Source organism: Patiria miniata, unplaced genomic scaffold (assembly GCF_015706575.1).
Source record: "Patiria miniata isolate m_02_andy unplaced genomic scaffold, ASM1570657v1 HiC_scaffold_11, whole genome shotgun sequence".
NCBI lineage: Eukaryota > Metazoa > Echinodermata > Asteroidea > Valvatida > Asterinidae > Patiria > Patiria miniata.
In genome coordinates this window covers 4,188,987-4,202,111 of record NW_024037049.1, presented here as the reverse complement: position 1 = coordinate 4,202,111, position 13,125 = coordinate 4,188,987, and the positions used below count along the sequence as shown (strand labels likewise).

Genomic DNA, 13,125 nt, shown 5'->3' with positions numbered 1-13,125 from the left:
AGTACGATTTACTCAAACTATTAAAGAAACCTAAAAGCAGTTCTGGGAACATTCTTGAAGTTACAGTGAACTTGGTGAAAATGTAGTAGCAATGGAAATGAGCATCATCCACTGCCAACCTGTAAAACAAACGGTTAAAGGAATTTCTGGTGCATTTACTATAAAGTGTATTGACTGATTGTGTGCACACACACAAAAATGAAATCAGAGTAATCCAACACTGGCAGAGACTTACACAATGGGTCAAAAACTAGCATTTGCTTTTACTGCCGATTTTTAAGTTACTTGCATTTGTATGTAGAAAAATGAAGCAAATGCTTTTACTGGAAAGCATTTGCTAAAAACTAGAAGTATTTACTTTTAACTTTTTAGCTTCTGCTAGACTAGAAGTGTTTACTTCATTTCGTATGAATAAAAAGGAGTATTTAAATGCTTCAGATTTGAAGTATTAACTGGTCATTTTTCAAGGCTGGGTTGGGGCTACCTTGAGAATATAAAGCAAAAATTGCTGCATTTATTAATATTATTCACGCCAAAATTAACACAAAACGTTAAAAACAACATATACCGGGTAATACAATACACTTTTTATCGAATACACTTATGCAAAATTTTCACTTTTTTTTATTATTAATTCCATTACTAGAAGAAACAATAATTTCGCATTTTGTTCACGATATGCGAAGAGTTAGTGTACAATTCAGTGCGCCATAGAATGATTAAGGAGAAATTTTATCCAATGGAACCCTGGGGGCTTAACAAAATGTTTTCATCATTTTGGCTGGATTTGAGGATCAAATGTACTACACGTACTGTATGCATCACTTTGATTTGGACTATTATTACCCTACGTACATGTATGTGTGGCAGTTTGTACACAAAAGAGACCCTAGTGTTGACAACAATTCATCCATGAAAACAATCCAACAGTAAGAAGCATTTGTCTGGTAAACATGGTAAATGCTGAACAGTAAAGGAAAACTTTTATTCATACAAAATCAAGCATTTGCTTTTCTTTAATGCTTTTACTCCAAAGTAAATCGTTTAACTTTTTGCTTAATACACTTTCTAGCATTTGCTAGTTTTCATTCATGTTTCATACGACCCCATTGCATGCCATGTACCTGTAGAAAGTACATACGTGTACGTGTACATGTACACATGTACGCATGTTGCTCTGTACTGTACATGTACGTACAATGTATGTATTACAAAAACCCTAACGTACATGCACAGATCGGAATCCATCAAAATCTACACCCCTGTTCAGGGAATTTTGGCGGACTCAGGATACCTCCCTAGTCCCTATGGAACAAACTGTGGGATTTTGATGGATTCAGGATTGTAAGCCTAGCGGAACTGCAGGGCGGATTTTGATGGAATCAGGATACCTCTATATTGAGCTGTTGGAGGACTTTGATGGATTCAGGATTTCAACACTTTAACTCTTTGGCTATGTGGTCAAGTAAATACTGCTTGTAGCCCTGCCCAAGTCTTTCACATGCTGTACAAAAATGTACATACTGGGGGAATGGGAGCTTGTGACTGGGGCTTATTAGGCCTCAACATATGTATGGATTATGTAAATAAGCCATCCAGACAAAGCAATGCTTGGGCTTATTAGGCCTCAACATATTTATGGATTATGTAAATAAGCGATCCAGACAAAGCAATGCTGGGATCGCCACCTCCATTCATAAACTACATAAAAGTAAGATATAATAATCCATTGAAAGAAGATATTAATGCTCGAAATATTTTTGCACACATCATAGTGTACATATAATCACCCACAGCCTAAGTTGAAAGAAATACTTTCTAGTAAAAAGAGCCCAAGGCGTTAGGGTTAAAAAGAATGTGTACTATACATGTGTAGGACCTAAAACAAACAAATTATCAGTATTAAATGATACATGCAAGCAATGAGAGAAGCAATGTCATGAAGACTGAATGCTTGTGTATGGTTGTGCCAAAACTGTCATGCATATGGGCTATACAACGTGTACCCTTACTGGCCTTTCACCACAAATGCATTGTCAAGGAGGCCGGATGCCAATGCTCTCTCAACCCTACCAACTATTTTTATTTTTAATGTACTGCCTGAGTGGTTCAATACATACATAATGCATAGTTGAGTGAGTGACGTCATCAGTGAAATTCCAATTTGCATTTTTTGGACACACAAAGGCAGCAATCAAAGTATTGTTACAACAATAAGTAGGCCTACATATTATGCAGTTGTTAGCACGATGACGACAGTTTCGCAGACATGTTTATGATAGGAAATTTTACTAGCTGACAGATAAAGTAATTTTTGTTGCTGTTTCTCAGAGCAATACTTTATAATCAAACATCATGGTTAATGTATCCAACAACTTTAAAAAAAAAAATTGAGAACGAGAATTTAAAACTACATGTAAGAACATACTGGTCAGTGTTTTTTTTTCAGAGTACAGAGTGCAGATCCCTGGTGCCATAATTTTCCATGGCATTTGAAAGAAGTCCGAAAGAAAGAAGTGCTAAAATGTGACCTGTTCTGTCAAAAGCAGACGCTTCTGGGCAGAGGTTGAAATTTTTGCATATTTGTAATCCTGAACATGTCTAAAATATACTATAAAAGTTTGAAACCCGAATTTGAACTCTAGATATTTTTGATGATTTGTTAAGGTATATTTGTTAAGGTATAAGGTATAAGAAATGACTGTTTTGTGACGTTAGTGGCCATTTGCTCCGTTTTCTACTTTCCGACACAATGAACTTCAAAATAGCATAACTCTGCCCAGGAATGACCGGTTTCAAAAATTAAACCACCTATTAAAAGGAAAAAGAACATATTTTAACAATATGCAAAAATATCATTTTTCACCTTCTGCCCAGAAAAGTCTGATTTTGACAGAACAGGTCACAAATATGTCATTTGGATTTTTTCCAGATTTTGGAAGGGTCCTATTAAAGAAAAGAAAATACTGTTTAGGGTATGTAGATAGGGGATAGGCTACTGACTGAAACCACTTGCACTCCTAAATCTCACCTCGTATACTTGCAGCATGCAAGTTTTTTGTATACAGTACCTGGGGTATGTACTACCGGTAGGTGTGTACAGCTATTGAATTTCAATAGCCATGGCGACTATTGATAAAAAGTCGCGACAAGTTGACCATTCGCAACTATAGTAACCACTAATACTGCTGAGCACTGCCAGTACACTGAAACAATAGTATCGAACACGTGGGTTTGTGATTGTCCAGTATTAATTTGAGAAAGTGTCACACTTATCCAGTTTCGTGTGGGTGGAGTTTTATTATTTATTATTTTTTAAAGGATTTTGAAAAATTATGAGGCAGTTTTGTAAGATCAAATCACCATTCGCTCTTTTCACACTCCGCCATTGGGCATGCAGAGCCTCGATCTGGCAACTTTACAGACTAAAAATAGCTGGTTCAGTAAGTATTCTCCATTTGTGTGTTGGTCCTCGGGGGTTATGTAGAACACGTACATACACACACGTTTGTTTATGGTGTAAATCAAGGATTTTCTATTGTTCCTGTTCCCTTTTCCTTTGTTTTTCTCTAACTTTTTTGCAACAGCTCTCATTGGTTTTGTTCAGGTTCTATAACCGAGGAGTCCTCGATTTGGTTCCTGTTCTCAATTCATGATGATGTTGTACGTGCGTGTCCTTGATTTATACCACAAACGCATGCACCGGTAAGTCACACAAATTGCACACAATATGCATACAGAACCTTGTTTTGCAATTTCCAGTCATGGTCCTGGCTGGGGTTGCTTTGAAATTTTCAAAGTGTGAACATGGTGATGAAAGGAACATGTACATGTATATGGATTTGAGGTCATCTCCAGATTTTGGATAATGGAAAGGTGAAGCCTTACATGCATGTACTGGTACAAATGTATGTACAAAATGTACGTTTTCTCTACGTTAAAAAAATACAATTGAACTAATACCGGTAAATGTTTTTTCCCCCCCGTCTTTCCAATGACACACTTTGAAGACCCTCTGCTTAGAAAGAGGGCTTGAAACAGTATCATAATTTCTTTTTTAAATTACGCAAGTCTAAATCTCATTGCATCACTGAATCTCCTGTACAATTATGAAGTGAAAAGAAAAAACCAACAAAATATCTGAATAACCTCGCACACTTTTCAAAACACACCTTCCAATTTTCTATGACTTCATTAAAGCCATCGGAAGACAATGCAGATAGATAATCAGTCTTACTATGTACAGTGATGATTTTCCCTGCTTTTTTGTTGTTTTTGAAAAAATATATAACAATTGTGCCCATGTCTGTCAACCCCCAAGAAAAAACAAAACAAACAAACTAACAAATGCCCAAAACTACTTTAGACTTACCATATTGTATAATGCAGATCCTCCATTCATAACTGGCATGCTGTAAATGCACGTTTACGAAGCACACAAAAGTTTACAGAATCAGAAATAGTCTGGCAAGGTCCGACCGAACAAATCCTGTCCTGCCTCTCTGTGACAAGCCCTTGACACTGACTGTTATATTATACCCCAACCAGCATCTTCCCACTGATCAGTGATTTCAACCAGCGATCCCCGTTTCCAAGCATCCAGGTGTAACCATCCCGCCCGTACAATGTACGTACATTGTACCAGCAACAGAGGCGTTATCAGGAAACGCTGATATCGCGGGGTAGACTAGCCAGCCAATCTCTCAGCCGTATTCTCAAAGATGATGGCACACATGTACACCCATCAATAAAATATGCACATACAATTATCAAATGGATGAAAAACCACCTGTACGGTATACTCGTCCATTGATGATGACTAAAGTTCATGTACATGTGGGTGCTGATAACTACAAACCCAACCCGGCCACCCAGTACGTAAATGATGAACTGCTTGAACTAGCGCGTGTACATGTACATGTACCAGCACACGATTATCAGCTTGCAAATAATACACGACCACTTCAAATATGTTGACTTTGGTTAAAAAAAGAACCTTGCTGAGTCCAATGGTTAAAACTCCAATTGATCTGACATGTGTTAACTACATGCATAGGGGGTGTGGCCAGATGTACCAGTACTGTACAGAACTGTACACCCCCACACTGTACAATAGGTACAATGTACATTGTACATGTGTGTACATGTACATAACATTATTTGGAGAAAAGCATTCTGACCTTTTGTAATGACAAGAGTTAGTCCAGTGGAAGTGACATGTTCAGCATGCCATATACCATAGAACAACATGCATAATGGCAAATTCCATCATTAAGCCAACTAGTTACATATGTAAACCTACTTGTGTAATGCGCGTGTGCACACGTGATGCATGTAATTTGTGCATTATTTTTGCAGCAACACAATATATTGTAAAGAAAGTTAGAGGCAATTATTAAATGTTTAAAAACAAAAGGTATGTATAGTCAAATTTCATTTTTGTGAAGTCTGTAATTTTCCCCCTTTTCCCCAAATGTACAGACTTTACAATTACATTTGTAAGACAAAAGGTTGTTATATGAACAGTGTAACCCCTGTACATTGTACTTTTTTTAGGGGGGGGGGGGAATTACAGACTTCACAAAAATTAAATTGACTACATGTATGTACATATGTACACACATTTTTTTTAAATATTTAATTGTTGCCTCTTAACTTTCTGGAGAACACCATTGTGTACTGTGATGTAAGTACACGTATGTAAATTACCTTAGTCTGTTAGTGTCACCTACCCATGTGAATGAACATGTGTACTGATAAGTATTTGCCTCAGGTGCATGCTCTTGTTCATTGTTGCTGAGATTCAATACCTTGTTTGCTTTAAAGACTGGGCTGTGCAAAAGTGTACACTCATGAATAAAAATGGAAAGAACACGTTCTTGACTGGAAGAAGATCTGAAATCCTTCCTCCACACAGTGTAAACAGTCTGTACACCAGCGAGTCTTTCTTTGCACAATTTTTCTTTGCACAAGTTTTACGTGCACATGTAGGCCTACTTGCTTTCATGTGGAGCTGAGTGATTTGGAAAAGTAACTCAAGTTATTTGTCCTCTTTTCCCCTTGTACCGGTACATTCCCACCGCACTGTTGAGGATTGTGCTCACCAAGAATTAAAGGCTTTGAGACCAATTTTACAAGTTACAAATGTACAATGTACATACCGTACATTGTTCTTACATGTACATGTAACAAAAGTGGAGATGCTGCATAGCACTGTGGAGCATGACAAGAAGTAAAAAATATTTACAGTGCTAACCGGAAAATTACTCCCGAGCTTTCGGTGCGGTGCACCTTCTTCAGGGGACTATGGCTTGTTGTCTTTACACATATATTATACATGTGTATGTAAGTGTCTTATACATATGTACAAATGTATGTATGTACTACACACCCTAAAAATTGTGTTCTTTTTGCTGATGGGTTATGACATTCATGCACATGATAATTAGTGCACAATTTAGTGTCATCAAAAATTCTGTCCATGTTATTAACATAATTATTTACGATGACCACATTATGACCCCTGTAATTTCTGAAGTACAGACAAAGTCCTCTTTATTTTTTGTACACATGAAAAATGTTTAGGAAAAAAAACTGAACAAAATATCTTGCTCTGCTGTACCCTCAAGTGTCCCCCTCTCGAATGCCAAATTTGCAGTCAATTGTACCCCATTAGTGGGAAAATGCCCATCTACACATCATGGTACTGTTTCTCAATCTCATTCATAGCACTGGAAAAATATTTGAATACTAAACTTGTTCATTAACTACATAGTAGCATGACCACCAAAAGTTGTCTACTAATGGCATGTTTATCATTATACAACAAGAAAGAACATATTAAATGTCAGGCATGCAACTGAGAATTAGATTTTTGACCTATAGGAATGGGTAAACTGTCTTTAATTAATGAATTCTGAAGGACTTTAGTTTAAATTAGGGCCTATACATACTGCAAGAAGAACAAGCACGAACTAGAATATTATAATATGGACAAAACAAAAATGGCTCAATATGCAGCACACTGATTACTGTAATGGACCATTCAATGCTCGTGTTGTGCAGCATTTTTTCCCCAAAACCAACCCAAAGAGGGCAGTATTGCTCCTCAATATACAATGTTGTTGTACACCGTCTGTATACACACTGTATACTTTATGTACACGTGTACATTGTACGTACTCTGAAATGAATGAATGGTGACTGAAATGAATGGTGACTGGCCAGAGCAATCACATACTTTCAGGCGAAGAGCTCACAAATTAAAATTATATTCCGGTATGTTCCAATGTTTGAAATTGACTGATCCCTTGAGGACACTGATCCACCAATGCCATACATGTAGGTGTGGTCACTTGTCTAGGGCCACACCCTTAAATGGAAATCTGTTTGCATGTGCAATGCACTCCATGTACAATGTACAATAGCTCAGGCATACAGTACATATGTGTAAAAAGTTAACTTGTGTGTAAAACTGCTTTTTTAAAAGGGCACCTTCCTGAAAAGACAGATCTTTGGTTATTTGCATTACGAACAAAATAGACAAAAATACGACTATTAAATTATTCATTTATAAAGAACATGTGCACATCTACGTATACGGTATGAAATAACTTCATAAATGGTGGTGAGATAAATTTTGTACTTCCCCTTCTGCCCTTCTACATGTAGCTCTCCAGGATTTATGCTACAAAACTACAAAATGTATATCTTGTTCACTGCCGCTGGAACAAACTTTTGCCAGGGGGTGCTGGAATTTCTAAAGGACGGACAAAATTAATACGAAAGCGGAGCGCAAAGCCCTTACGTCGTGGCTTAATTTGGAATATGGATGCTCTGTGGTGCAATCTGAGGCGATTCCTGGCCACTTTCATTTGACTTTTTTAGCAAAAGTTTTTTAAGACTATATAAAGACAATTATTTCATTATTTTGTTTAGAATATACTGTTGCTCTTAAACTTTTAACTGTACTGAAAAGTGGAGAACCCTGTATTTTTATCTCCATTTTTGGTTCCATTTAATTCTGGAAAAAAATTGTATCATTATGCATGACATCACATGTAAATACTATTGTTGCAAGGCTGCTTTCTTACATTTAGTAAATTCCGTCGTGTACAAATGTATTTTTTTTTCTTTTTTCGAGCCCTTACAGCGTGGGGCCACAGAAAATGTTGGATTCTGGAGGCACTGTGATGAAATATACTGAAGTATACTGAAACTTATAAAACCTTATAAAAGGCTTGTTTTTTGTTTAAGTTAAAACAAATGGTTCCACTGGAAGCGGATGAATTTCTGTTCATAAAAAAATTTCACATAATTCCAAACGATGAAGCTCTCGATATATTTGCCGTGTTATTTGTTTGTTACAGGGAATGGCGAATATAAAAGACTAAAAGACCAAATGCATCTTTATGTTTATGATCGGTAGATGTCAAGTTTGGGGCTAGGCAAGGATTTATCGGTCTACTGAGTTTTTATGAGGAAAAACTTGCCGAGGGTAAAACTTGAATAGTTTTTTTTATTAAAACGAAACTACACTGGAATTGGCGTAAAGCATAACTAGTTTCAACAATGAAAGCCCATCCCACTTTTAGGTTGGGGATGTGTGTGAACCTTGCTATTTGTTAATGTTGAGTGCAGAATGCTAGCAACGTCAATGAAACTTTTAAATGAAAAGATAAACCTTCAGGGGAAAGGTATGAACTTTTGCCCCTATTGAAAGATCGAATGGAAAAAATCCTGGCAAGCATAATCAACTTTGCCACCATTGTCATGGCCAAGGTTATTGCTTTCGGGTCAAAGCTTCCATTATAGCGGAAATATCATAGACATGTCATGATTTTAGATACCTTGAGAGAACTATCGATTCTGCAGTGCCTGAAGATTTAGAAAATACTTCTTCTTGATATTTTACAGTGTTTGTGCTAGACTTTCGAAGCGCAGCACCCATAGCACCGCTCGTTCCCGCGGGCTTGATGTTGTTAAAGGAGCCCCTTCACTCGCAATGTGCCCTTTTGGCATTTAGAATACATTTCCTATGAGAGGATAATTGTTGAAAAAATCATAAAAAGAAAAGCAATGGCATGTAGGATGGGTTGCCATATTATCGCGGTACTTATCACGTTTCTCGTTCGGAATAGAGATTCCCCACTAACCTTCCAGAATTGTCCTGTCTTTTGTGTAGTATAACTCTTCCTTTTCAAATTGATATAAAAAATTCCGACGGTGGTATGGTTTATTCCGTGTACGAAGCCTGTGAAAATAGACATGCTCGGAGTGTGAGAACGGAGGTGGACTCCCTATTATCGCGGTATGCGGGAAGTGGTTTTTATAATGATCTCAACTTTTTTATTCATAGTTAATGTTTGACCAAAACACCCCCTGAATAAAGTCTGATATTTTCCCTGTAAGTTCAAGTTGATTAAAGACTATTTTATCTGCATGATGATTTCTAAGACCCTGCCCTTCCCCCGAAAGGAGAACACAACTCACTGAGGCAAGTCTACTGTTTGGCGATTGGGGGCGCCATTCACTTTACACGGTGTGCCGTTTTATTTTTGTTAACGCGCTGTGCTTATTTTGATCCCGTAAAAGTTTTTACGATTTCGCGGTGCAAATATCGTCCTTCGACTTCATTTTACATTTGCAGCTGAAGAATGGGAACCAGGCAATGGAACTTTCATGGACAGAGCACCATTAAAGATTTATGTTAAAATATAGACGGTACCTTTTAGCAGACACGGTGAGGGAAAATTTGCAAGTTTTGGCAAACGTTATTATTTATTAAAAATAACAGCGTTGCTGTTGAAACCCCTCAGCCAGAGTCAAGTTATCATCCGGAAACCATTAACCTTTAACTCACGTGGTGACCTTGACCTTTGGCCTTTGACCCCAGAACCAGTCCCAACATGCCTGTACCAATGGGAAACCCCCTACCGAAGTTAGACACCAACATTTCATTTCTAACTCAAGTTATCATTCGGAACCATTTACATTGAACTCACCACGGTGACCTTGACCTTTGACCTTTTGACCCCAAAACCAATCCCAACTTGCCTGTACCCAAGGGCAAACCCCTACCTCAGTCTGACACCAAAATCTCATTTCTAACTCAAGTTATCATCCGGAAACCATTTACCTTTAACTCACCACGCTGACCTTGACCTTTGACCTTTTGACCCCCAAACCAATCCCAACTTGCCTTCTCCCAAGGGGAACCCTCTTCCAAAGTTAGACACCAAAATTGCATTTCTAACTCAAGTTATCATCCGGAAACCATTTACCTTTAACTCACAATGGTGACCTTGACCTTTGACCTTTTGACCCAAAAACCAATCCCAACTTGCCTACTCCCAAGGGCAACCCTCTACCAAAGTTAGACACCAAAATCTCATTTCTAACTCAAGTTATCATCCGGAAACCATTTACATTTAACTCACCACGGTGACCTTGACCTTTGACCTTTTGACCCCAAACCCAATCCCAACTTGCCTACTCCCAAGGGCAACCCCCTACCAAAGTTAGACACCAAAATCTCATTTCTAACTCAAGTTATCATCCGGAAACCATTTACATTTAACTCACCACGGTGACCTTGACCTTTGCCCTTTTGACCCCAAACCCAATCCCAACTTGCCTACTCCCAAGGGCAACCCCCTACCAAAGTTAGACACCAAAATCTCATTTCTAACTCAAGTTATCATCCGGAAACCATTTACATTTAACTCACCACGGTGACCTTGACCTTTGACCTTTTGACCTCAAAACCAATCCCAACTTGCCTACTCCCAAGGGCAACCCCCTACCAAAGTTAGACACCAAAATCTCATTTCTAACTCAAGTTATCATCTGGAAACCATTTACATTTAACTCACCATGGTGACCTTGACCTTTGACCTTTTGACCTCAAAACCAATCCCAACTTGCCTACTCCCAAGGGCAACCCCCTACCAAAGTTAGACACCAAAATCTCATTTCTAACTCAAGTTATCATCCGGAAACCATTTACATTTAACTCACCACGGTGACCTTGACCTTTGACCTTTTGACCCCAAACCCAATCCCAACTTGCCTACTCCCAAGGGCAACCCCCTACCAAAGTTAGACACCAAAATCTCATTTCTAACTCAAGTTATCATCCGGAAACCATTTACATTTAACTCACCACGGTGACCTTGACCTTTGACCTTTTGACCCCAAAACCAATCCCAACTTGCCTACTCCCAAGGGCAACCCCCTACCAAAGTTAGACACCAAAATCTCATTTCTAACTCAAGTTATCATCCGGAAACCATTTACATTTAACTCACCACGGTGACCTTGACCTTTGACCTTTTGACCTCAAAACCAATCCCAACTTGCCTACTCCCAAGGGCAACCCCCTACCGAAGTTACAACCCCAAACAACATTTCTAACTCAAGTTATCATCCGGAAACTAAGCTGCCCGGACGGACGGACGGACGGACGGACAGACATACATACATCCGGACGGACGGACGCCCTAGGCGATGACAATACCCCTCGAGCCTCTCGGCTGAGGGGTAAAAATCGTTAAAAGTCCCGAAAGACACAACATTTTTTAATCGTCCTTTTTATACAACTTGGCAAAAAGTCCTTAATGACTGGTGAACTGGAAAAAATTACCACTTGAAGGAGTTTTGGCAACGCAAAAAGAGAAATTTCCCATGCCGCGAATATAGGGATGCCGCAATAATAGGGAGTCCGACTATACATGTACAATGTAAAATAGTTTTTAATACTAGGCCTACACCTTGAAGTGCAGTTTTTGTGTGACATGTAATCAGTCAGCCAGTGTTTCAATCAGGATACACAATTTTGGTCCTCAAAATTAAATCCTAGGAATTATGTATTAGCCCTTCTGCTGTCTGAACAGTCAGAGATAGTCAACAAATCAATATTCTTCCCCTGCCATGCCTTTTACACCTGTGGATAATCACCAACAGTCAGATCATATTTCAGGCAAGCACTTTGACTAGTCAAATTCAGTCAACTGACAAAAAAACCCAGGCAAGTTGTAGGCATATCTGGATTATCAATCACCCACAGTCAAAGCATACAATGTAGCTGTATCAAGTTACATAAACAGTCACAACCAGTCAATCTTACTTTATGTTAGCCTTTAGTCAAGTCCCACACGCTTACCCGGACAAGTGACGCACCCCGGATGCCGACACGTAAAAAGACTAGCACGAGCGGCGAAGCCGCGAGGGCCTTTATCATCTCGTGGAGAACGCTTATGTTTTTCTTTACATTTGTCTACCGATTTGGTAGACATGCATAATGCATTACCAATTGTGAATTGACCAATGAAAATGCAGAATTACTAACGTAAATCAGCCGTCTGGCGCCCTACAGCACGCGCGCCATGGCGCACCTGCTGTTGCTGGTAACCGCAAACCACCGTTAGATGATTGGTTTATATTGCTTGATTTATATTACGTGAATAAATGAATAAGTGATGAGTTCCACGAGATAGTAAAGGCCCTCGCGGCTTCGCTGCTCGTGCTAGTCTTTTTACGTGCCAGCTTCCGGGGTGCGTTACGTGTCCGGATCGTCCGGGTATAGGCGTGTGGGACTTGACTAAAGGCTAGCTTTATGTAGGCTGGGAGCTCTTACTGTTGAAAACAGACACTTGGTTGATGATTTTGACTGAAAGGACAACTTGCACAGAATGTATGCTTGCATAGGATGGTTAGTTTGGATGGTTGCTTAGATGGAATACAATGTCTGTAAAAAAAACCCAGTGCAAATAGCAAGTTTTATCCTGTTTAGGACCAAAAAAAAAAAAAAAAAAGTTCTGCTTCCGATTACATGGCATTTGAAAATAGGGCATGTAGGGTAGGTACATGTATATTCTGCAGGGATGTTTTTTTGGCAATTTTTTGTGTGTATGATCATATAGAGGTGTCTCATGTAGTCAAGGGTAAGACAGTAACTGATGGTTTTTCGGGGGTTTTCCTCATTTTTCCCCCAACGAAATTAGTGTAGGGGCTGTCAAAATAGGGTAGGGTTAACCGGAAGCAGAAATATTATTTTTTTTAGGTTAAGTTAATCTTGTTAGTAGGGCAATCCATTTTAGAATAATTTAGTATTCAATTTTCCGC

General features: G+C 38.7%; 1 protein-coding gene across 2 annotated transcripts in view; it reads right to left on the bottom strand.

Annotated features, from left to right (window-relative positions):
* Window positions 1-13,125, bottom strand: part of LOC119742532 (UTP--glucose-1-phosphate uridylyltransferase-like) — a 33,736-nt gene that overhangs the window by 19,056 nt on the left and 1,555 nt on the right. Inside the window, exon 1 of one of the 2 annotated variants that reach the window (XM_038218534.1) lies at window positions 4,373-4,881. The exons of the other annotated variant lie outside the window; for it this stretch is intronic. Within the exon in view, the coding sequence (XP_038074462.1) occupies window positions 4,373-4,411 (39 nt within the window). The 5' untranslated portion in view covers window positions 4,412-4,881. Of the gene's footprint in view, window positions 1-4,372; window positions 4,882-13,125 lie in introns of those variants that run through there. 2 annotated transcript variants of the gene reach the window in all.